This window comes from Podarcis muralis, chromosome 4 (assembly GCF_964188315.1).
Source record: "Podarcis muralis chromosome 4, rPodMur119.hap1.1, whole genome shotgun sequence".
Taxonomy (NCBI): domain Eukaryota; kingdom Metazoa; phylum Chordata; class Lepidosauria; order Squamata; family Lacertidae; genus Podarcis; species Podarcis muralis.
In genome coordinates, this window is record NC_135658.1 from 8,004,263 (window position 1) to 8,028,745 (window position 24,483).

Here is a 24,483-nt window from a genome sequence, read left to right on the forward strand (position 1 = left end):
AGAATGGGGAAGAAATCTGCTAGAGAGCTCTATTTGTGTTGATTTCAAAATCCAGATGTTGTCTTTGAGGCTACACTACTGGACAATTTGCTTTGGCACCCACAACCCAGGTTCCAGGAGCCATGTGGGGAATTGCTTTTCTATCCCAGTGTCTAACACTGCCAAAAGCTGAATATTTCTTCACGACAGGATGGGAAAGTTCCCCCACCAGACATGAGAGCAGCAGCCCAGCTCAGGGGCATTACAGCTCAGGCCTTGATAACACCTTAACTCTCTTTCTCTCTCCCTCTCCCTCTCCCTCTCCCCTCTCTCTCAATACACACACACACACACACACACACTCAATAAACTGGTTGGGCCTGCCCTGTACACAGTGCTGAATTGCCAGTACTATACCCAGAAAACTACCCAGATTCTGTAAGCAGAAGTCTAAATTGGTACAGGTGACGCAATGAACTTTTGCTTAACTCCAGCAGCAGAAATTGCCTCATGTTACAGCACTCCGTAGAAGCACGCCATAAAGATTAAACCATTTATTATGAAAAAAAACAGACTCGTTATGACAGTGTTGGCTTTTGCAGCAAACACAGAGGTCCGCTTCCACCGTGTCGTGGAACGTTGCGAAAAGGTCGACGATCGGCCACAAACCCCGATGTAAAATGGGTATTTGTAATGTGCTTGACTCAGCTCATTTGAGAAAGCAGGTCCTCCAGTTCTGGACGTGCCTTCAGCCGAACCTTGAAGTCTGCTTCCGTGTGCTGTGGAGGGACAGGGAGGGGAAAACAACAACAGCAGGACGTTATAGATATTAGCATATGGTTGCCAGATTTTTTTCCAATGAATCCGGGGACACTTTTTTTTTAAGCTGAGTAGCAACAGGGAGTCAGTAGTGGGGATGGTGAGGCAAAAGACCCTGGGCCCAAGCACACGTACATATTATATAAAGGTGCAAAGACCTTCTTTTGCGCCCTGTGAAACATAAATGCGCAGTTTTTAAAGAACGGGACAACGGTCTGCCGCCTGCCCACGACTCCCAAGCCTTTCCTGATCTCTTGCCCCCTTCCCCCTTTGTTTTGACAGACTGGGGGAGCCGCGGGTGGGTGGCCGTTGCCCAGTTTTTAAAAAACTGTGCATTTATGATTCACAGGGTGCAAAAGAAGGGCTTTGCACCTTGCCTGGCAGAGAAACCACATGCCTTGCGCCCCTCCTGAGCACCAGAACATGGGTGGCCATATAAGACTGAGAATACAGTGGTCCCTCTGCTTGTGAACAGGATCCATTCCAGAGCCCTGTTCACAACACGAGCAGAATGCAACCCGCGTCTGTGCGGGTCGCGATTCACCACTTCTGCGCATGCACATGACGTCATTTTGAGTGCGCATGCGCAAGCGGCGAAACCCAGAAGTAACCCTTTCTGGTACTTCCAGGTCGCTGCGGGAGGCAACCTGAAAACATTCAACCTGAAGCAAACACAAGACGAGGTATGACTGTACATTGTAAAATCAATTATGCCCTCAGATTCTGTGCTCAAAGCCAAAGTATGCAAATACGTGGTAATTTGCCCGTTTTGCTTGATTCTGGTCATTTCCATTACCATTGCAATCACAGCCATTTGGTTTAAACTTCCCCCTCGTTTGTTCTGGAACGAATTTCCTGTGGGGCAAAGGGACCAGGCAGTAAAGACACCAAGGTTCAAATCTGCTGTGAAGCTTGTCTCAAGAAGTCACCATTTCCACATGAGTCCTGCTGGGTCTGAGCAAAAGATCCATCAGGTCTGGCATCCTCCTCCTAGCAATGGACAGGTGCCTCCTGGAACCCCACAAGCTTCTGCTTCTTCTCTGGCGATCCCTCGTAGCCACGTAAGATTGTCTTCCATAAACACGGTTTTAACAATGAGTCCATAAGTGACTGTGGAGGCCAATTCTGGATCCACATGTCCTTCCACACTGGGGGACATAAGTTTCCGGGTGGGAGTTGATCATGGTGTGGATTTGCCAAGCGTGCCTTCCTCTTAGCACATTTCTCCCTTGCATCCTGAGTTCAAGCGTCTTGAAAGCCCATGACACCTTTGGAAAAGGCTGTTCTCCAACTGGAGCACTCAGAGGCCAGTGTTTCCCAGTTGTCGGTGTTTATACTACATTTTTGTCAGTGTTTATACTACATTTTAGGGACGTGGGTGGCACTGTGCGTTAAACCACAGAGCCTAGGACTTGCCGATCAGAAGGTCGGCGGTTTGAATCCCCGTGACGGGGTGAGCTCCCGTTGCTCAGTCCCTGCTCCTGCCAACCTAGCAGTTCAAAAGCATGCCAAAGTGCAAGTAAATAAATAGGTACTGCTCCGGTGGGAAGGTAAACGGCGTTTCCGTGTGTTGCTCTGGTTTGCCAGAAGCAGCTTAGTCATGCTGGCTACATGACCTGGAAGCTGTACACTGGCTCCCTCGGCCAATAAAGCGAGATGAGCACTGCAGCCCCAGAGTCGGTCACGACTGGACCTAATGGTCAGGGGTCCCTTTACCTTTACCTATACTACATTTTACATTGAGAGAGTCCTTAAACCTCTTTTGCTGACCACCAGTGTTACGCTTTCCATTTTTAAGTTCAGAATAGAGTAGTTGCTTTGGAAGACGATCATCAGGCATCCGCACAACATGACCAGTCCAATGAAGTTGATGTTGAATCATTGCTTCAACACTGGTGATCTTTGCTTCTTCCAGGGCACAGTGACAACAGCCCTCCTTGGTTATTTGTCTCCAGCCCCTGGTATTTCCAGGCAAACTGCGTCTGAACAGGGAGGCTCTGTATCATGGCTGCTGGGGAGTTTATTCCAAAGAGGTGTCCAACTACCAAATTCAGGAGGGAGGGAGGATGCGCATGAGAGAGGGTGTGTGTCTGTCCTGGAGCATTTCTCAGAACCTGCTATTTAGCAATAGTTTAAAAGCCAGGAGCCACAATGCTAAACCTGAACGCTTCAGTAAGAATCCACATACCTCTTTCACTAACAGATGGACTCCTTCCGGCCGATTATTCTGAACGATTTCCAAGAGAATAGGAGCAAATGCAGTATTCAAACCGCTGATCTGAAGGGGAAGAGGAAAAAAGAAAAAAGAAGCGGAATGGATCGTTGTCGGAGAAGGGGAAGAGAGCAAACCCCCCCTCACAAAACCGGGCTTATTATGTTATCAGTACACATCATTATGATAAGATGAAAGTAACGCAAAGGCTTTCAGAATCATATAATAAGAAAATCAATTTTTAAAGTATGGGAAAAGTCAGGAGATTCAGAGTCATCTCAATATCTGGATTTTGTACTATTTTATGTTGTATGATTATATTTTGGAAAATCAAATACAAAAGATTATGGGGGGAAAGAGCCTGTTTCCAGCAGGAACCAAAGGCACAGTGTGAAACCAGGATTCTTACGTAGGTCTGCGGCTGGCCTGAAAAGACGTGTTTCTTTATTACTGTCATATCCAAACCTTCCTCTGAAGGAGATAGATGTGTCTTCACTCGTTTTATACATTGAGGAAAAGACTTGACCTATGCCAGCTACTGAGCTCCACAGCGGCGTATCTCTGTTCTGGTCTCCCTTGTAAAACACTCTATTCCAAATGTGGGGAACTGACCTCCTCTACCCACTACAATGCGGGTGGCGCTGTGGTCTAAACCACAGAGCCTAGGGCTTGCTGATCAGAGGGTCAGCAGTTCGAATCCCCGCGACGGGGTGAGCTCCTGTTGCTCAGTCCCTGCTCCTGCCAACCTAGCAGTTCGAAAGCACGTTAAAGTGCAAGTAGATAAATAGGTACCACTCCGGTGGGAAGGTAAACGGCATTTCCGTGCGCTGCTCTGGTTCGCCAGAAGCGGCTTAGTCATGCTGGCCACATGACCCGGAAACTGTACGCCGGCTCCCTCAGCCAATAAAGCAAGATGAGCGCCACAACCCCAGAGTCGGACACGACTGGACCTAATGGTCTTTTTTTTAAAAAAAATATTTTTTATTAACAAGCCAATCACATCACATTATCCAAATCACATTAGTTCCAAATTATACAGCCAAATTTTAAATTTTGTTGGGGGTACCCATACATCAAGCTCCACACGAGTCCAAAACTCCGAACGAGTCCAAACATCACTTATATTACTGCTTTAATTAGACAGTTCTATCCAGTTCAATCCAGATAGTCCTTTATTACTTTCTTTCTCTTCTTGTTGTTATTGTATATTCTTTTCTTTGTGATCTCTGATAATTTTCACAAGCAGGTTAGCAGGCATCCTCTGTGTGGGTTTTGTACACTTCCAAGATCATATCGTCCAGGGACAGCCTCTGTTCAACACTTCCATAAAAAGAATTAATCTTTGGTCTGTCCTTTACTTTTCTCAGGCTTGCCAAATAAATCAAATGAGTCAGGGGGCTCTGTCAGGTCAAACTTGTGTTCCAACATTCCTTCTCTTTCGAACAATCCTGATTCTCCTCCCCCTGTCCTTCTTTCTCCGGCAAGCCTGTCTTGGCGAGACGCCATTTTTTAACTGTGTCATAAAAAAATTCCTCGTTCTCACCGTTCACTAATCCTCTCTCCTGTTATAATCCATCCCACACAGTTCTTGAATTTCTGCTTGTGATTAATAAAAACGCAACGATCTTATTTCTATCTGGGGTGAAGGGTTATTAATATCACATCGTGCAAAGAAAAAAAAGAGTTTTTCCCTCCACCCCCCCTTCATTCCAAACATACAGTCTCCTAGTGGTGATTCATCAGAAGATTTACTTATCCGTCCATCACTCCCGGTCACAGAGATCCATTACTCAGCAGTCTTATCTCTCGAACATTACTTGATATATGTGCTTCAGCTTCATTCCAATCGTATGTTTCCAGTTATAATTCCGAGCTGAAGCTAACCAGCACGCGCTAATTGGAATCGGCGTCAGGAAGATCTGACTTCACCTAGGGCTTGTGCCAAGTGTTCGGCACCCCCATCTCTTGGATCATTGTGAACACCGCTGGCAAGGCAGCGCCCTCCCCCATCTCCTGGGGGGGTAGGAAGACTGCATACTTCCCATAGCAGCCCCTTAATTACCGTGTGTGGGTCAGAGAGATGTTCTTGTCGGCCATCTTCCAACGCGCCACCTGGTGGCCCCACGACTGGACCTAATGGTCAGGGGTTCCTTTACCTTTACACACTACTGTAATGTGTGCAGAGGCGTTCCACCAAAATGATCCAAGTAGAGCAGTGGGGCTTTAAAATGACTGCATCTCCAGCACTGCCCCTGTTGTTTTTAGTGTACTCCAAAAAAGAGGGAGGCGGATAGTGCTGTGGCCTAAACCACTGAGCCTCTTGGGCTTGCCGATCGGAAGGTCAGCGGTTTGAATCCCCGTGACAGAGTGAGCTCCCGTTGCTCGCTCCCTGCTCCTGCCAACCTAGCAGTTTGAAAGCACACCAGTGCAAGTAGATAAATAGGTACTGCTGCGGTGGGAAGGTAAGCGGCGTTTCCGTGCACTCTGATTTCTGTCACGGTGTCCCGTTGCACCAGAAGCAGCTTAGTCCTGTGGAAAATGATCTATAGGTGGTATCACACGCCAGTGAAGCTGGCTAAGATTTATAGGTTGAAGAACAAAAGATGCTGGAAATGTGGAGAGGTAGAAGATTACTTCTACCACATGTGGTGGTCTTGTAGCAAAGTGAAAGGCTTTTGGGAATCGATCTATAACGAACTTTAAAAAAAAATTAAATACACCTTTCCCAAAAAACCCGAAGCTTTTCTGCTAGGAATGACGGGTAAAGAAATTAAAAAAGAAGATAAGATTTTTTTCCTATATGCTACAACAGCCGCAAGAATCATGTTAGCACAAAATTGGAAAACGGAGGTTATACCTAATATAAGTGATTGGCAGGTTAAAGTGATAAATTATGCCAAGCTCGCTAGAATAACAGGAAGATTAAGAGATCAAGACGAACAGAAATTTCATGATAATTGGAATAAATATTTGATGTATACTGGAACTAAATTTCAGACGACACTGGCGGGGTTGGAATAACTCTAACAGCAAGTGATTACTAAGTAAAAGAGATAAAATACGTGACCGTAAATCTTATTTGATACTTACCAAAGGAGTGGAGGGAAGTTCAAGGCTCGGTAGAGCCTAAAACAACTTTTTATTATACTTATGATTTGTGGAGTGGATATAATATGTGCAAGTTATGTAATGGATTTTGTATATGTCTATATGTATATATATATGTAACACTAATAAAAATTTATCGGCAGAAGCAGCTTAGTCCTGCTGGCCACATGACCCAGAAAGCTGTCTGCGGACAAACGCCGGCTCCCTCGGCCTGAAAGTGAGATGAGCGCCACAACCCCATAGTCGCCTTTGACTGAACTTAACCGTCCAGGGGTCCTTTACCTTTTACTCCAAAGAAGTCACAGAGAACTCAGCTGAAAGACTGCCGGGCAACATGATGTCACCATACTATTAAAAAAACGAAGAGGAAATTGGGCAGGTGAGACCTCCTACCTGAACAACACGTTGGTGGGTTGTAAGAACAGCATCCAGGTGCGCCTTGGAGCCTTGTTCCTGCATCAGCATCACCTCCATGGTCTTGGTGGGCATCGCATAGCTGTGGAAACAGCGGCTGTTATCAGCATTCCACAGGCACGAAAGGGGCGAGTGAGAGAAAGGAGACTTTTGCACTATTCAGCAGAAAGAACCGAACTTCCAGCCCCAGGGAGCGAGGCTCCTGAGAGGGAGCCTTCCTGACAAATTAGCGATGCAGACAAGATTGGCTGCCTTCGTTAAATGGAGCACAGCCGCCTGCGTTAATGAGGCCTGTTGGCGCTAAACTCCTACCTCTGTGCCAGCGGAATTGGGAAATCTGCATTGAAAATGGTTTCTGCAAAAACCAGCAAGGCGTATTTGTTTACAGGTCTCGTCCCAAAGGCTCATGGGGTGGGTGTAATGCAAGAAAAAGCAAGTGCGTGCCCCGTAGGTTTATTTTCAAGATAACCAGAGTGCTGCAGGAGACACAGAGCGCTCGGTTGGGTGATTTCATGAGACAGCAACATTCCCGTTGAGCTCTGAAGTTCCCTGAGTGGGCTTCAACTGGGAGAACGTTCATTAAAATTTGATGCCGAGAAAGCTTGATTTTTGCAATTTGCAAAAACAATGCAGATTTGCATATATTTTATAAAGCGTCTCTCTTTCTAGTAGCCCGGGAGAAGGAAAATAAAACTAAACCCAGATGCCCTGTGCAACTTCCCCTCTGGTTTAAACAATCTGAACATGCTATCTGCCACAGCATTAATGTTTAAACCCTCTGGTTTAAACAATCTGAACATGCTATCTGCCACAGCATTAATGCCTAGGAACTTGACTTGAAGTGAAAGTTCCAATTCTAAGATGCTGAATCTCCTGCCATCTTAAAAAATGATGTCTGGGGTTTATTTATTATTTTACAAATTTATAGACTGATTTACAGTGTAGGGCAATCAAAGTGATGCAGAAAAAGATAAAAATAAGATGAAATGCCAAAAAAACCACCATGCAAATTCTATAAGCAAGCGGTACCATTTTTACCAGCTTTCCAATAAAACCGTTCCTGCAGATGTATGATTACGGTAATATGTCATAAGTGACTTGGTCACAATACAGGAAAAGCCTCCTTAAAGAAAAACATATTCAGTAGATGTCTAAACACATGGGTAGGCAAACTAAGGCCTGGGGGCCGGATCCGGCCCAATCGCCTTCTCAATCCAGCCCGCGGACGGTCTGGGAATCAGCGTGTTTTTACATGAGTAGAATGTGTCCTTTTATTTAAAATGCATATCTGGGTTATTTGTGGGGCATAGGAATTCGTTCATTTTTTCCCCTTCAAAATACAATCTGGCCCACCACATGGTCTGAGGGACAGTGGACCAGCCCCCTGCTGAAAAAGTTTGCTGACCCCTGTCTAAACATTACAATGCTGGGCAATTGGCTGGTAACTCATTCCAAAGGCCTGGAACTGCAACACTAAAAGCCCGGTTTCTTTTACACACTAAGTGCACCTCTGGGGCAGGCAGTACTCTCAGCATTGCCTTTTTTCCCCTTTTTTTTTGGAAAATAATATTTATTACTTTTCCAACAATTTAAACACTACAAAAAAAAAGAACAATACAATACAATACAAAAACACTACATAACACTAACACATTAAACTAACAAAACAAAACAAAAACAGTTTAAAACACATCAAACAATTTCAGCATCTTATCTTTCATTCACTTATTTCAACGACCTCCTCACACCTCCCTTTTTGTATTCCACTTCTGTTAATTGTTTCAGCAATTCCTTTCCATCTTCCTCTGTTTTCTATCCTATAATTATCTTAACATCAGCATTGCCTCTTTTGAGGAGCACAGTTGCCCAGCAAGGATGTGTGAGGCAAGGTAACAACAGCGCATGTACTGTTCACCTGGAAAGGAGGAGGAGTTTGGATTTGATATCCCGTTTTATCACTACCCGAAGGAGTCTCAAAGCGACTAACATTCTCCTTTCCCTTCCTCCCCCACAACAAACACTCTGTGAGGTGAGTGGGGCTGAGAGACTTCAGAGAAGTGTGACTGGCCCAAGGTCACCCAGCAGCTGCAGGTGGAGGAGCGGAGACGCGAACCCGGTTCCCCAGATTACGAGTCTACCGTTCTTAACCACTGCACCACACTGGCTCAAAGGTCTCAAAGGAACAAACACCAATGTGCAGTTAGCTCAATCCACAGGCTGCAACTGGCTCAAGCAAGCTTCCGCTGTTTGTGAACTGGAAAAAAGTGGAGGGCTGTTAATGTGTGTGACCCATGCAGAAAAGTGACACCAAGCACATAATCTGGATTCATGAGACGCTTCTAGCTTTCATTATTATAGAGACAGAAGTTTGAAAATATGTCTCGCATTCAAGAGGTTACAGATTCTGAGCCCTGCCCATCCATTATCCTCTCCAGTCACATCGTCCTACTACACCAATGCCTTCCAATGCACATTCTGTGAAAATAAAAACGCAATTTAAAGGACCGGGTAAAACACTTAGAAATCAAACACAATCAGGGCGGGGGGAAGGAACACTCCAATACGAAAAGTGCCTCCTCGTCTGACACCCTGGAGAGCTGCTGCCAATCAATGTACAAAACCCTACGCAAGATGGACCAAAGGTCTAACTTCATATATATAGCAGGCAGCTTCCTCTGTTCCATCTCACAATCTAACGAGCCTTCGTTCCGATGTTATCTACCACCTTTCAAAAGCCCATTCCACACATTCCTTTAAAGATATCTTCTTTTGGGAGGCTTCTTTGCGGCGGAACAAAGCCAGCTTGCTGTTCTGCCTGATCTGATCAGCTCCTGGGATTTTCAAAGAGCCAAGCAGAGGGAAAAGGTCAAGCTGCAGAGGCTGAACTGAGCCTTTGTCTCTGGGCTGGGTAGGAAAAAAAGAGGTCTATCCACACAACAGGAAGAACTCAGGAGAGAGAGAGAAGCAGGTTCATGCTGAACATAACCCTTCAGTCTTTTCTAAGATGTCCAGAATAGAGTACAAGAGATTTTTTTAAAAACCAACCAACCACCCACTAAACAGATTTCAGAATACAGTGGTACCTCAGGTTAAGTACTTAATTCGTTCCTGAGGTCTGTTCTGAACCTGAAACTGTTCTTAACCTGAAGCACCACTTTAGCTAATGGGGACTCCTGCTGCCGCCGCGCCGCCAGAGCACAATTTCTGTTCTCATCCTGAAGCAAAGTTCTTAGCCCGAGGTACTATTTCTGGGTTAGCGGCGTCTGTAACCTGAAGCGTATGTAACCTGAGGTATACCACTGTATTAGCTTCACCTTTTAAGTTGAATTACTGAAATAAATGAACTTTTCAATGATATTCTAATATACTTAACCTGAGGTACCACTGTATATGAGATAGACTCATGACATGCAAAGCGAGATATGTCAAGCCTTTATTTGTTATAATTGTGATGTTCATGGCGTACAGCTGATGAAAACCCCAAATTAACAACCTCAGAAAATTAGAATATTGTGAAAAGGTGCAGTAGCTATTCAATCCATAACACCTGCAATGGGTTCCTGAGCCTTTAAATGGCCTCTCAGTCTGGTCCAGTAGGAAGCACAATCATGGGGACGGCTGCTGACCTGACAGTTGTGCAGAAAGCCATCACTGAGACCCTCCAGAAGGAGGGAAAGCCTCAAAAGGTAACTGCAGAAGAAGTTGGATGTTCCCAAGTGCTGTATTGAAGCACATTAATGGAAAGTTAAGCAGAAGGGAAAAGTGTGGAAGAAAAATTGGTGTCAAGAAAAGATAGGACGTTTTTTATGTATGCTACCACAGCAGCAAGGATTCTCTTAGCAAAGTATTGGAAGACACAAGAACTACCCACGCTGGAAGAATGGCAGACAAAAGTGATTGAATATATAGGATTGGCGGAGATGACCGGCAGAATCCGAGACCAAGGAAAAGAGACGGTGGATGAAGATTGGAAGAAATTTAAAGTTTACCTTAAGAATTGTTGTAAAATTGATGAGTGCTAAAATGTCAAGGTTAAGAAAATATAGAATCACAGCTGTAAATTGATTAAGTAATAGAAGAAAGGGGGGGGGAGAAAATGAGTAATCAGTCAATTGAAGCGAGGGGTTGCTGAAGAAATTTTGAAATAGGGATGCAGAAGGGGGAGGTATGGGGAAGTCGGGGAAGTAAGGTTTATGAAAAAGAGGTTGTGAAATTATACGTGTTTATATGTTTGTGTGTTTATGTATTGTTTATTGTATTGTTTTTTATTTATGTTGGAAAATTAATAAAAATTTATATATATAAAAAAAGAAAAAGGTGCACAAGCAGCATCACAATGATAACAAATAAAGGCTTGACATACCTCGCTTTGCATGTCATGAGCCTATCTCATATATTAGTTTCACCTTTTAAGCTGAATTACTGAAATAAACTTTTCCACGATATTCTAATTTTTCGGGTTTCACCTGCAGTTTGCCAACCCCTCCTCCATCACCTTGCCGACAAAGGTCCATATAGTTAATGCTATGGTTTCCCAGTAGTGATGTATGGAAGTGAGAGCTGGACCCTAAAGAAGGCTGATCGCTGTAGAATGGATGCTTTTGAATTCTGGTGCTGGAGGAGACTCTTGAGAGTCCCATGGACTGCAAGAAGATCAAACCGATCCATTCTGAAGGAAATCAGCCCTGAGTGCTCACTGGAAGGACAGATCCTGAAGCTGAGGCTCCAAGACTTTGGCCACCTCAGGAGAAGAGAAGACTCCCTGGAAAAGACCCTGATGTTGGGAAAGATGGAGGGCACAAGGAGAAGGGGACGACAGAGGACAAGATGGTTGGACAGTGTTCTCGAAGCTACCAGCATGAGTTTGAGCAAACTGCGGGAGGCAGTGGAAGACAGGAGTGCCTGGCGTGCTCTGGTCCAGGGGGTCACGAAGAGTCGGACACGACTAAACGACTGAACAACAACAACAATCTCCAAGATGTCATTGGACTACAACACCCATCCTTCCTGACCACTGGGCCCCAAGCTGGCTGGGGCTGATGGGCAGTGGGAGTCCCACTATCTGGAAGGCCTCAGGCTTGCCAGCCCACAGCATTCAACCCCACGAGGCAAAGCGTAGATCTCTCACTGGAGAACACAGGAAGGGATCCAGCAGATATCTATACCTTTCCTCCACTTTGATGGAGTGTCGGTTGCAGAGCTTGTGGACGTACTGCGCGTAGTGCTCGACCAAGGTCATGTCGTAGCCGGTCATGACGATGTTCAAGACTCCATACTCGTGTTCTGTCCCAGGGTCAATCTCCTTCATTTGTAACCTCCTTTTCTTGGGAACCTGAGAAGAAAGAAGCAGAATTGTCTCAAACGCAGCTGGGAGCACCCACAAGTGTAAAAGGATCTAACTGAAGCACAGCATGGAGAAAATGGATCGAGTGGAGCTTTTCTTCCGCCTAACGCTGGAACTTCCTCCAGCGAAGCTGAAGGCCGGAAGGTTCAGGAGAGATAAAAAGGACAGACTTCTTCACACAGTGCATATAGACAAATTGATGGAGGAGAGGGCTACTGATGGCTAGGTAAAGGTAAAGGGACCCCTGGCCATTAGGTCCAGTCGTGGCCGACTCTGGGGTTGCGGCGCTCATCTCGCTTTATTGGCCAAGGGAGCCGGCGTACAGCTTCCGGGTCATGTGGCCAGCATGACTAAGCCGATTCTGGAGAACCAGAGCAGCACACGGAAACGCCGTTTACCTTCCCGCCGGAGCGGTGCCTATTTATCTACTTGCACTTTGACGTGCTTTCGAACTGCTAGGTTGGCAGGAGCAGGGACCAAGCAATGGGAGCTCACCCTGTGGCGGGGATTCGAACCGCCGACCTTCTGATCGGCAACTCCTAGGCTCTGTGGTTTAACACACAGCACCACCCGTAGCATGAAACGTAGCATGAAGCAAATGCAACACAAGGTATGACTGTATATGGGCAGAGCAATCCTAAACCCCAGGCGACCACTTTAGGATTCGTCTCACTGAAAAGTGGCATAGAGATACAAACAAGGAACAATACAACAATTGTCCCAAGCCTTGCTGCTCACTCTGACCAGCTCCAGATTGGCACTTCTGCCTGACTCCAGACGCCCTCCAGTAGCAGAAAGGGGCGTTAGGATCACACTCGAAGTAGCACAAATTGAGTTGTGTGCTGTTGCCGAGCAGCAGAGATGGCAAGCCACTCTTGGAACTTTTCGGAGAACGAGAAGTCTGAAAGGGGAGGCCTTTGCAATTTGGAAAGATAATGAACCAATCATTCATCTGGGCAGAATGTCTTGAAGGCAGAAGTTGAAATAGGAGCAGTTTGTCCTAGCTTGTCAAGAGCAGGGAAAGATTTTAATTGTTCCAAGACCATTTCGGCTCTTCCCCACCCCCTCTGGTCCCGGTACTGGGAACCTAAGAACAAAAGAAGGGCCTGCTGGATCAGCCCAATGGTTCATTTAGTCCAGCATCCAATTTTCACAGTTGCCAACCGGGTGCCTGTAGGAAACAAGCAAGGAGGATTCGAACACAAAAGCAACACTCTGACCTCATGTGGTTTCCAGCAACTGGTATTCAGAAGTGTTGCTGCCCCAGACTGTGGAGGCAAAGCGTAGCCCTTCACGGCCTAGGACCCTCGTACCTACGGGACCGCCTCTCCCGGTATGCCCCGCGGAGGACCTTAAGGTCCACAAATAGCAACACCCTAGAGGTCCCTAGAAGGGACGCAGAAGGGACGCAGGTGGCGCTGTGGGTTAAACCACAGAGCCTAGGACTTGCCGATCAGAAGGTCAGCGGTTCGAATCCCTGTGACGGGGTGAGCTCCCGTTGCTCAGTCCCAGCTCCTGCCATCCTAGCAGTTCGAAAGTGCAAGTAGATAAATAGGAACCGCTCCGGCGGGAAGGTAAACGGCGTTTCCGTGCACTGCTCTAGTTCGCCAGAAGCGGCTTAGTCATGCTGGCCACATAACCTGGAAGCTGTCTGCGGACAAACGCCGGCTCCCTCGGCCCATAGAGCGAGATGAGCGCCGCCACCCCAGAGTCGGTCACGACTGGACCTAATGGTCAGGGGTCCCTTTACCTTTACCTTTAGAGGTCCCTAAGGAAGTCAGATTAGCCTCAACCAGAGCCAGGGCCTTTTCAACACTGGCCCCGGCCTGGTGGAACGCTCTGTCTCATGAGACCAGGGCCCTGCGGGATCTGATTTCTTTCCGCAGGGCCTGTAAGACAGAGTTGTTCCACCTGGCCTTTGGCTTGGAATCAATTTGATCCCCTCCCCCTTTCCTTTTTCCTTTCTCCTTCTGTGATGGAACTCCTATTTGGGGACTTTCCTGGCTTTTTTCTGGCCAATGTAGGACCAGTCTGGATAGTTGGCCTTGGTGAAGATTTGACGTTTTCATCCCCCCAAAAAGGTTTTGATTTGAGTTTCTACTGAATGTTTTAATGTTGTGTTTTAATCTTGTTTTTAAGTTGTATTTTAATCAATTGTTTTTATACCTGGTGTTAATCGCCCTGAGCCTGGTCTTGGCTGGGGAGGACGGGGTATAAATAAAATTTATTATTATTATGGCTAGTAGCCATCAGGGACGCGGGTGGCGCTGTGGGTTAAACCACAGAGCCTAGGACTTGCCGATCAGAAGGTCGGGGGTTCGAATCCCCTCGACGGGGTGAGCTCCCGTTGCTCGGTCCCTGCTCCTGCCAACCTAGCAGTTTGAAAGCACGTCAAAGTGCAAGTAGATAAATAGGTACCACTCCGGCGGGAAAGTAAACGGCGTTTCCATGCGCTGCTCTGGTTCGCCAGAAGCTTCTTAGTCCTGCTGGCCACATGACCCGGAAGCTGTATGCCGGCTCCCTTTTCCTTTTTTATTTTCCTTCTTTTTATTACCGTATTTTTCGCACCATAGGACGCACTTTTTCCCTCCTAAAAAGCAAGGGAAAATGTGTGTGCGTCCTATGGAGCGAATGCAGGCTTTCGCTGAAGCCTGGAGAGTGAGAGGGGTCGGTGCGTACCGACCCCTCTCGCTCTCCAGGCTTCAGGAAGCTATCCGCTAGCCGTGGGAGACCCAGCTCTCCCACGGCTAGCGGAGCGCTGCATTAATCCCAAAGCTTGGGGCGTGCGGAGCTCAGCGCGCCCCAAGCTTCTGGGTGCAAGCAGGGTCTCCGCTAGCCCTGGGAGAGCCGCGCGACGTCGCGCGGCTCTCCCAGGGCTAGCGAAGCACTGCGGTAATCCCGGTTTGGGGCGTGCGGAGCTCAGCGCGCCCCAAGCTTCTGGGCGCCGGCAAGGTCTCCGCTAGCCCTGGGAGAGCCCCGCGACGTCGCACGGCTCTCCCACAGCTAGCGGACCGCTGCGCTAATCCCGAAGCTTGGGGCGTGCGAGCTCAGCGCGCCCCAAGCTTCTGGGCGCCGGCAAGGTCTCCGCTAGCCCTGGGAGAGCCCCGCGACGTCGCACGGCTCTCCCACGGCTAGCGGACCGCTGCGCTAATCCCGAAGCTTGGGGCGTGCGAGCTCAGCGCGCCCCAAGCTTCTGGGCGCCGGCAAGGTCTCCGCTAGGCTAGCGGAGACCTTGCCGGCGTCCAGAAGCTTGGGGCGCGCTGAGCTCCACATGCCCCAAGCTTCGGGATTAGCGCTCTGCTAGCCGTGTCTAGGCTGCAGATAGCAGCCTGCTTCCCGGAGCGTCGGGCGCCCTGAGAGCAGAGCTCCAGGCGCTTCGGGAACACATCCGCAGCGTGGGGAGGCTTGCAGGAGTTCCCCACAGGGCTCCCCACGCTGCAGATAGCAGCCTGCTGCCTGGCGGGTGGGGCGCCCTGAAGCAGAGCGCCCCTCGCGCCAGGCAGACATCCGCAGAGTGGGGAGCCTTGCAGGAGTTCCCCACAGGGCTCCCCACGCTGCGGATAGCAGCCTGCTTCCCGGAGTGTCGGGCGCCCTGAAAGCAGAGCGCCTGGCGCTTCCGGAACACATCCGCAGCGTGGGGAGGCTTGCAGGAGTTCTCCGTAGGGCTCCCCACACTGCGGGTGGCAGCCTGCTGCCTGGCGGGTGGGGCGCCCTGAAGCAGAGCGCCCCGCGCGCCAGGCAGACATCAGCCAGCCCCACAAGCTCGGGGGACAGCAGGGAGGCGCAGCGCCACTATCCCGCTGTTCCTCGACCTGGTTCGGTTTCCCTGACCTGCTTTTGGGGGGGGAATAAAGGGGGAAAAAATTTCCTTTATTTCCCCCCCAAAAAACTAGGTGCGTCCTATGGTCTGGTGCGTCCAATCGTGCGAAAAATACGGTAATTCTTCACATCAAAATCAATAAAAATATTTTGGGAGGGAAAGAAAGGAAATACAACAGGCGCCCCTCAACTCCACCAATCCACATCAAATGGTTTACACTGAAGGTTTTCCCATCAATCTCTGATTTTTTCTTTTTCTTTCAAGAAACTGCCCAGTCAGCAGAGTCCAAGATCAGAGGTGCTTACCTCTTTGGGGAGCAGGTATTTGAACCGGCCAATGTGATGAGTAGGCTGGGATCTGTACTGCCTGGGGCAGTCCAGCAGCGTGCTACCTTTGGGAAACAAAACAGACACAGTTAGGTCCCTTCAGAAACCTTAAACCCACTAGCCATGCCCTTTCTGTACTGTACTCCAAGGAACCCAGCAAATTGGGTTCACCATGCCAAACACGTTTCCTGAAAGACAGTGTCAGGCGAAAGCAGGAGCTGCTGCCTTCTGTGTCGTTCTTCTCTCCAACCGCTCAAATGAAACCACAAATGAGCCACAGGTGTCACAATGGGACGGCAGGAGCTGCACAGCATCGCCTAGACGCTCACAGCAGCTGCATCAAGAAGCAAAGACACTGCCCAATATATTGGGAAACGATATACAATGAATTGAAGAAAATGTTGAAAGTAACATTTGTTAAACAACCAGAAGCCTTCCTGTTAGGTGTTTTAGGTCAAGATATGCCGAAAGAGAAGAGGACGTTATTTATCTATGCTACTACGGCGGCGAGAACTTTGATAGAACAAAACTGGAAGACTAGAGAATGGCAAGAGAAATTGATGAATTATGCAGAACTGGCAAAACGGACGGATAGACTACGAGAAAAGGACCACAGTGACTCTGAAAAAGCGTGGGAACCTTTTATAATATATTTACAGAAACAAAGAAAGAACATTGACTTGATGGCAGGATTTAAATAAACACTCACATCTTTATTAATAGAGAACATTTAAAATAATGAAGAAATGATATAGTGGATTGTAAGAAACAGCAGTGTGTAATAAGGGGGTAACAAACCAGAAATGGAAGCTGAGGGAAGCCCGGGAGGGAAGGGGTGAAGATGTGTAATATGTATGTTATTGATAGGAGATGTTTGTAATGACAGAAAAGAAAGTGAATAAAAATTTATTAAAAGAAGAAGAAGCAAAGACATTGGGCACTGGGGAGAAACGATGGGAGAGTGGATGGGTAAAAAGGTAAAGGTACCCCTGCCCGTACGGGCCAGTCTTGACAGACTCTAGGGTTGTGCGCTCATCTCACTCAAGAGGCCGGGGGCCAGCGCTGTCCGAAGACACTTCCGGGTCACGTGGCCAGCGTGACAAGCTGCATCTGGTGAGCCAGCGCAGCACACGGAAACGCCGTTTACCTTCCCGCCAGTAGGCGGTCCCTATTTATCTACTTGCACCCAGGGGTGCTTTCGAACTGCTAGGTTGGCAGGCGCTGGGACCGAACGACGGGAGCGCACCCCGCCGCGGGGATTCGAACCGCCGACCTTTCGATCGGCAAGTCCTAGGCACTGAGGCTTTTACCCACAGCGCCACCCGCGTCCCTAGTGGATGGGTATCTGAAAGCTATTTGCTTTAACAAGCCCTTGCAATCCTATCCAATGCATGCTTATCCAAAACCCCAAGCTCAAAATGATTAATTAGGGTGGATTTGATTTAAATAAAATTGATTTAAATCACTAGTCAGTAAGACTTGATTTAAATCATTTTTTTTACAGAAAGACTCATTCTTGCATATTTACACTAAATGAAGGTTTCATTTTTGGAACAATAAATTTTCAGAGTAGTTTTTACAGTTATATCAAAAACTACTGATTTGGTTATACTCTTAGAAATACATAGACAGATAATTATGGAATTATTGTGAGGTTTAGTAAGTTAACTGTTTATATTTGGACAACTTTTCGGCTGTACTTTATTGGAAGGAGAAAAATAACCATTTCCTGAATAACAGTTGAAACAATTTATTTAACTAAAACAATAACATTATTGCATATGCATCCATGTTTGTTAACTGATGTGGTTAAACAATTAAAAGAAAAAAAGACTGCACATATGAAAAACTTAAAACAAATCCTTATTTCCTGATGAATAGCCTTTGGACTATAATGTAACTTAAATAGAAAACTATCTTTAGAAAGATAGCATTTTATTTTAAAAATCCAATTTTTAAAAATCCGATTTTTTTTTTTTAAATAAATCATTGATTTTTATCCACCCTGTGATTAATGCACAATGAAACATGCACAGGATCAAGCAGCTAGTATGCTTCAGCTTCAGTTTTCACTAAACAAGGAGATCAAGTGAGGATGACTACAGACTGCTGTTAGAAAGAGGGTATACACCCCTACTCTTGAATCAATTGTTCATGTGAGAAATGTTTAGGTTGCAAACCTGCAGGCAAGAACTTGGGAAGATTTGTCGGTATCACATCTAGCAAAACATTCAAACCATCATTATGCTTACATGGGCTAGACTAGCCTTCAACCATCTCCTAGGTGTTTGGGCTGCAGTTCCCATCAGTCTCAACCAACACTGGCTGGGGGCGATGGGAGCTGTAGTCTAAAACATCTGGGATGGTCAAAGGCTAGTCTAGCAATGTATTGTCATTTCTCGTCATTAATAATGTTGATGTGAACGCTGTCAGTGGAAGGCCTGCTCTGTCCATTCTCAGGCTGCCTCTCTACACGAGAGGGGGAAATTATAACTTCCACTCAACAAAGCAGAGCACAGCACTCAGGCTACTGGCGCAGAAGTTCCTGGAAATCATTTCTTACCTACGGAACATACAGGATTCCTTCTGGACGTTTTAAAGGCAAGACTAAAGAAAAAGAAGAAGAATGTTCGTCGTTATAGGCTCTTGATGTCTCCATCTGCAAAATGTTTTGAAATTTTCTTTTTTTACTGTCTGTGTCCATTTTACAGTGGTGCCTCGCAAGACGAAATTAATTCGTTCTGCGAGTTTTGTCGTCTTGCGATTTTTTCGTCTTGCGAAGCACGGTGTCGGAAAAGTTTTGGAAAAGCTTCAAAAATCACCAAAGTCTTCAAAAACCTCAAAAAAGGCTACCACACCGCGTGCTATGAGTTGCTCCTCGAAGTCAAGTCGCAACTGTATTAACGGTGTTAAGAAAAAGGAAACAAACTTGCAAGACGTTTTCGTCTTGCAAAGCAAGCCCATAGGGAAAATCGTCTTGCGAAGCAACTCAAAAAACCAAAAACCCTTTCGTCTTGCGAGTTTTCCATCTTGCGAGGCATTCGTCTTGCGAGGTACCACTGTATTTTATGTTTAATAATTTTTAAAATTATTTTTAATTAATTCACATGACATGTTAATTGCCATACACCTTCAACACTGTACATAACATGAATATATTATTTCTGAAAATTTCCCACATCTAACCCTGCAACCACCTCCCCTTATACCCAAATACCCATGTGACTTGCTTCACCCACATGCCTGTGTAACTTTCCTAAGGCTGACATTTAGCGCCTTCTTAAGCATAATGACAAAACTGCATGTTAGGGAAGGGCCCAAAAGGTCTTGCCTGCAGATAGGATAGAGCAGGCATAGGCAACCTTTGGCCCTCCAGATGTTTTGGCCTACAACTCCCATGATCCCTAGCTAACAGGACCAGTGGTCAGGGATGATGGGAATTGTAGTCCAAAACATCTGGAGGGCCAAAGGTTGCCTATGCCTGGGATAGAGATCTGCTTTAGACACAAAAGGTTCCTGCTTTAATCTCCAGTGTCTTGGAATGTCCCCTGCCGAAAACCCTGGAAAGCCACTTTCAATCACTCTAGAAAATGTTGAGCTGGATGGATCACTGGCCTGACTCTGTATAAAACAGCTTCCTCTGTTCCCCATTGATCAGCACGGGGGATTTTGGAGTCAGCACAGGTGGTGGATGACACAAGTAAAAAGGTTCTCAGTAGGAAGTCGCTGGCTTCCAAAGCCAAGTGTACATATAGCCGTACCTCAGAAGTCGAAGGGAATCCATTCCGCAAGTCCGTTCAGCTTCCAAAACGTTCGGAAACCAAAGCACGGCTTCCGATTGGCTGCAGGAAGCTCCTGCAGCCAATCGGAAGCCGCAGAAGCCCCGTCGGACGTTCGGCTTCCAAAAATAGTTTGCAAACTGGAACAGTCGCTTCCAGCTTTGCGGCGTATGGGAGCCAAAACATCCGAGAACGAAGGTGTTCGAAAACCAAGGTACGACTGTACTTAGAAGTAAGTCCCATTAATCAAAGTACAGTGGTACCTTGGGTTACAGACACTTCAGGTTACAGACGCTTCAGGTTGCAGACTCTGCTAACCCAGAAATAGTACCTTGGGTTAAAAACTTTGCTTCAGGATGAGAACAGAAGTCACATGGTGGCGGAAGGGAGGCCCCATTAGCTAAAGTGGTGCTTCAGGTTAAGAACAGTTTCAGATTAAGAACGGACCTCTGGAACGAATTAAGTACTTAACCCGAGGTACCACTGTATAAGACTAGCTTTTTTTACTGAAGAGTGTTCAGAATTGGGGCTTGCCCTATACACAGATAGTGCAGAGGGGCGACTGGCGACTGGTTGCAGCCATGAGCAGGAGGTTGTCAGCAGTGATTGGTGGCTGCGGCAAGGGCTGCTTTGGACTGGCTGTTGCTGCGGCAATTGGGATGGTGATTGCTGGATGTGGCAAGGACTGCTGTTGATTGGCTTCTGCTGTGTCAATTGTGTGTGCGCTTGCCGGCCAATGGTTGCGATTGGGCAGACTGTTTATGGCTTTTTTGGCGCGTGCGATAGGCAGCGCTTGTCAGTGCGGTGAGTGATTTCCCCCCCAGAAAAGCTCAAAAACTCTGTGCAACCCTTCCCAAAAGGTCAACAACTCTGGGCCATCTCCCCCCATTTTCTTCAATTGGAGTCCCCAAAATTAGGGGGGCGTCTTATACACGTGGGCATCTGATACATGGAACAATACAGTATTTTAAAACTGTAGACCACGCTGGATGCCTTGGAAGAAAGGTGGAATATAAATGCACTCAATGAATCTATAAAATAAACATCAAAATGGACTTAATTCTGAGTAAACTGACAGAGGGTCAGGGTGGGTCGTTCCTTCCCTTTTCCCTGGTTGTACATCTGACTGTGGAATATGAGAACATAAGGCTGCTCCTCCAGTGTAGACATGCCTTAAGACCAGGCCACAATCCCTGACCTATTTTGGTTATTTTACTGCTACCGCCCTACCGACAAGAATAAATTTGTTCAGGATAGGATGTCATGTTTGCTGCAACGTTATTCACCTTACCTGATAAGCGCAGGTGTATGTTTTAAAAGGGGTTCCTTTCCCAGGTAGAAAGCCTAGTGGGATGGAGAAGGGGGAGAAAAGAAAAATACCCTTAAAATGTCAAGAAAGACTGAAAAGTTTTTCAGGGCATCAATGGCTCTCCGGCCATCTATTCCAGTGTTCACCTCCTACTTCAAAGCTCCCCATTTGCAAGCCTCCAGCAAACCTCTCAACCTGTTATTAGAAGCCCTCAAGGCTGCTGTTCACAAGAGAACAACAGGAAGACAGATGAGTGCAATTTCTATTTTTGCATACTCTGTCACTTGTACTTGTGTATTTCCACAGTGTAATCTTCAGGGGGATGGGGAACACGCTAGGATTTACTCTTGAAGCCACGGACTCGTCTTCAGCTCAAGATGATACACATGCACTTAAGTCAATCTATTTCAAAATCTGCCCACTGGCTTTCAATCTTTAAAAAGGAAAGAGCAAATCTGGGAGGAAGTTCCCAAGTCTGCACCTGTCCCTAATCATACACTACATGACAACAAACATGCCTACATTCATAACCCTGGTGACATATAATAATAATATAATAATAATAATTTATTATTTGTACCCCGCCCATCTGGCTGGGTTTCCCCAGCCACTCTGGGCGGCTTCCAGCAAAGATGAAAAATAAACTAAAATGTCACATATTAAAAACTTCCCTGAACAGGGCTGCCTTCAGATGTCTTCTGAATGTCAGGTAGTTGTTTATCGCTTTGACATCTGATGGGAGGGCGTTCCACAGGGCGGGCGCCACTACCGAGAAGGCCCTCTGCCTGGTTCCCTGTAACTTGGCCTCTCGCAGTGAGGGAACCGCCAGAAGGCCCTCGGAACTGGACCTCAGTGTCCGGGCAGAACGATGGGGGAGGAGACGCTCCTTCAGATATACTGGACCGAGGCCGTTTAGGACATATTTTGAGAATAGTACAGAATAGGTTTTTTTAAGCCCATTCTGCCCAGAGCAACAGTTTACACTTAACTTGTTTCGATGATATGGACAGCGATAGATGGGAGGCTGGAAATCTACTATTGCTGTATAAAGGATGACATTAAGGAATGGGAAGGCTGAAATGGAAGCGTAGACGCATCCAGGAAGCTTTGGCCAACCTGGCGCCCTCCATCAATCCTGACCATTGGCCAGCCTGACTGGAGATGATGGGAGTTGTGGTCCAAAATATGAGGAAGGTGGCACGAGTTTGGGCCATGCAAGGGCAAATGAAAGGTGAGATTTAGGAAATGGAGGTGATAAGAGAGGGAGAAAATGGAGGAGTCATTCTTAATTGTTCCAAGGAGAGAGAAGGAGTGGATTTCCTGGTATCACCATGACTCAAGAGCTTGGATCAAGGCAACAGAGTGCACCGCAAAGGCTAGTTTGCAAAAGAAAAGCGTTCCTCTGCACCAACTGTCTCTGATCTGGAGCTCCGAAAACGAACCAATTCCATCAGGCTTGCAATCGGTGCTGAATTTTAAAGGAGCCAAAGGCAAGCCGTGCTGGCAAAGCAACATTCAAGAGCATGCTTTACAGCTTTCAATTGTTCCTTTGCAGCCAAGGCTTTACCCATCCACACACGGTGTTTTATGGGGTAAGTGGGCATGGCAGAGTAAGGGTGGAACAGCCCTTATTGGACCTACAACACTTCTGCTTGTCCCATGGCTAGGAAGCACAGTCTGAGCAGTTTTGCGCTTGACTTGTGCTTTTTAGGCACGGGTCCAAGTGATGTCCCCCTTGTCCCAGTCCTTTCCCAGTGAAAACCTGCTCTTTAGCTCTAAATTGGAACAAACAGCAATCCATGAAAAACCTGAATTGCCTTTTTGCTCCGACTGAGCGCTAAAGAGCAGTTTTCCCTGGGAGAAAGCAGCAGGACAAGAGGAACTGTAGACAAGCCCTAAACCAACATTCTCAGAATGTGCAAATCCTTGGGTAGCTAGTTTGCCTCAAGTTTCCTAGGTAGCAAGTTGCCCTTTGTTATCTATTTGCATCAGTGAATGAGGACAGGTTGGTTGTGGAGATAAGCAAGCCTTTGTAGGTCACCTTTGAGTCCTATGTTGTGTAAGCAACTTCTTATAAGGCTCCCAAGACAGTTCCAAAAATAGAAGAGGGAGAACATATGACTTCACGTCCCCTTGAGGTTCCTGCTAACCAGAGGAAAATAACAATGGAAAGGTGGCAAGGAAACAGCGGGAGAAGGGAGAAGGTGGGGGAAGCTACCTGGGGTTAAGCAATCAAAGGAAGGGTCCCATGAGGCTTGAACTTCCAAGTTTCCTGGATGGATTAAAACAGCTTTGAATACCTTAGCGAGGGCTCTGAAATCACCTACAAGGATCAAAAAGGCTAGGCGTGCCATACGTCAGGAAAATTCCTGACATGTCCTGGTTTTAGGGTGTAAAAATGGCATGGGGGGGATTTTGCCGAATTGGCCAAATGTCAGGGAATGTATGGCAACGAGATGGAAAAATCAGCAGAAACAGGTCAAAAAGCTTAAAATCACTATGTTTGGGGTAGGTTTCCCTCCAAAAGCTCAACAATGTTATTTTTTGAAATACGGCAACCCTAAAAAAGGCTGTCCCTTGGAGACAAACATTTAAAGACCTAGCTTCCTGTTGGGAGGAGAAACCTGAGACAAAAAAGGCAAATAGCATCTGGCAAATAATGGAGGAAGGAAGCTTCATTAACTACAAACTCCAAAATTTGGGATTACCTCCAAACTGTTTGTAGGGTTTTGTAGTCATAGAATTGTAGAGTTGGAAGGGACCCCAAGGGTCATCTAGTCCAACCCCCTGTAATGAAAGAATCTCAGCTAAAGCATCCCTGGTGGCCATTCAACCTCTGCTTAAAAACCTCCATGGCTGGTTCTCAATCTGTGGGCCCCCAGATGTTTTGTTGCACTACAACTCCCATCATCCCTGACCACTAGTCATGCTGGCTAGGAATAATGGCAGTTGTAGTCCAACAATATCTGGGGACCCAAAGCTATTGCTTTGACCAGGGAGGCTAATGAGAATCGACGCAGAAGCAAAGACTCCTGGGAGTGCAGTAAGAAGGTCAAAACGCCCCGTCTCTCTCCTCATCCCTCTGCCCACCCAAAAAAGCGTACGTACTCTGCCCAGAGCCGCGTTCATGCTCCCCAGCCGCTCCTAGAACCCCTCCAGGCGGTAACCACGGCGACGCAGCCGGACAAGCACGAGTCTCTATGGGTCCACCGCCGACACACGCCCCCCAAGCCTCTCACGTGCAATGACAAAATGTGTCCCCCTCGCTCACCCGGCCCGTCCGCACAGGGTTCCGCCGCAATTTCGTCCTTCCAATCAAAGAGCCCGAGGCCGCGGAGGAGACGGCCGCCGCCGCCAATCGGCGGCGTCCTCC

The 24,483-nt window shown here is 47.0% G+C and overlaps 1 protein-coding gene across 1 annotated transcript; it reads right to left on the reverse strand.

The window, feature by feature from the left end:
• Nucleotides 1-518: 518 nt before the first annotated feature.
• Nucleotides 519-24,374, reverse strand: MRPL48 (mitochondrial ribosomal protein L48). Its single transcript, XM_028725850.2, has 8 exons — nt 24,219-24,374; nt 21,093-21,145; nt 18,586-18,629; nt 16,002-16,087; nt 11,698-11,864; nt 6,512-6,614; nt 2,987-3,076; nt 519-758 (listed from the first exon to the last, which is right to left on the reverse strand). The coding sequence occupies exons 1-8, from the start codon at nt 24,237-24,239 to the stop codon at nt 684-686; spliced, it is 639 nt and encodes a 212-aa protein (XP_028581683.2). The 5' UTR covers nt 24,240-24,374; the 3' UTR covers nt 519-683.
• Between the last annotated feature and the right edge of the window lie 109 nt (nt 24,375-24,483).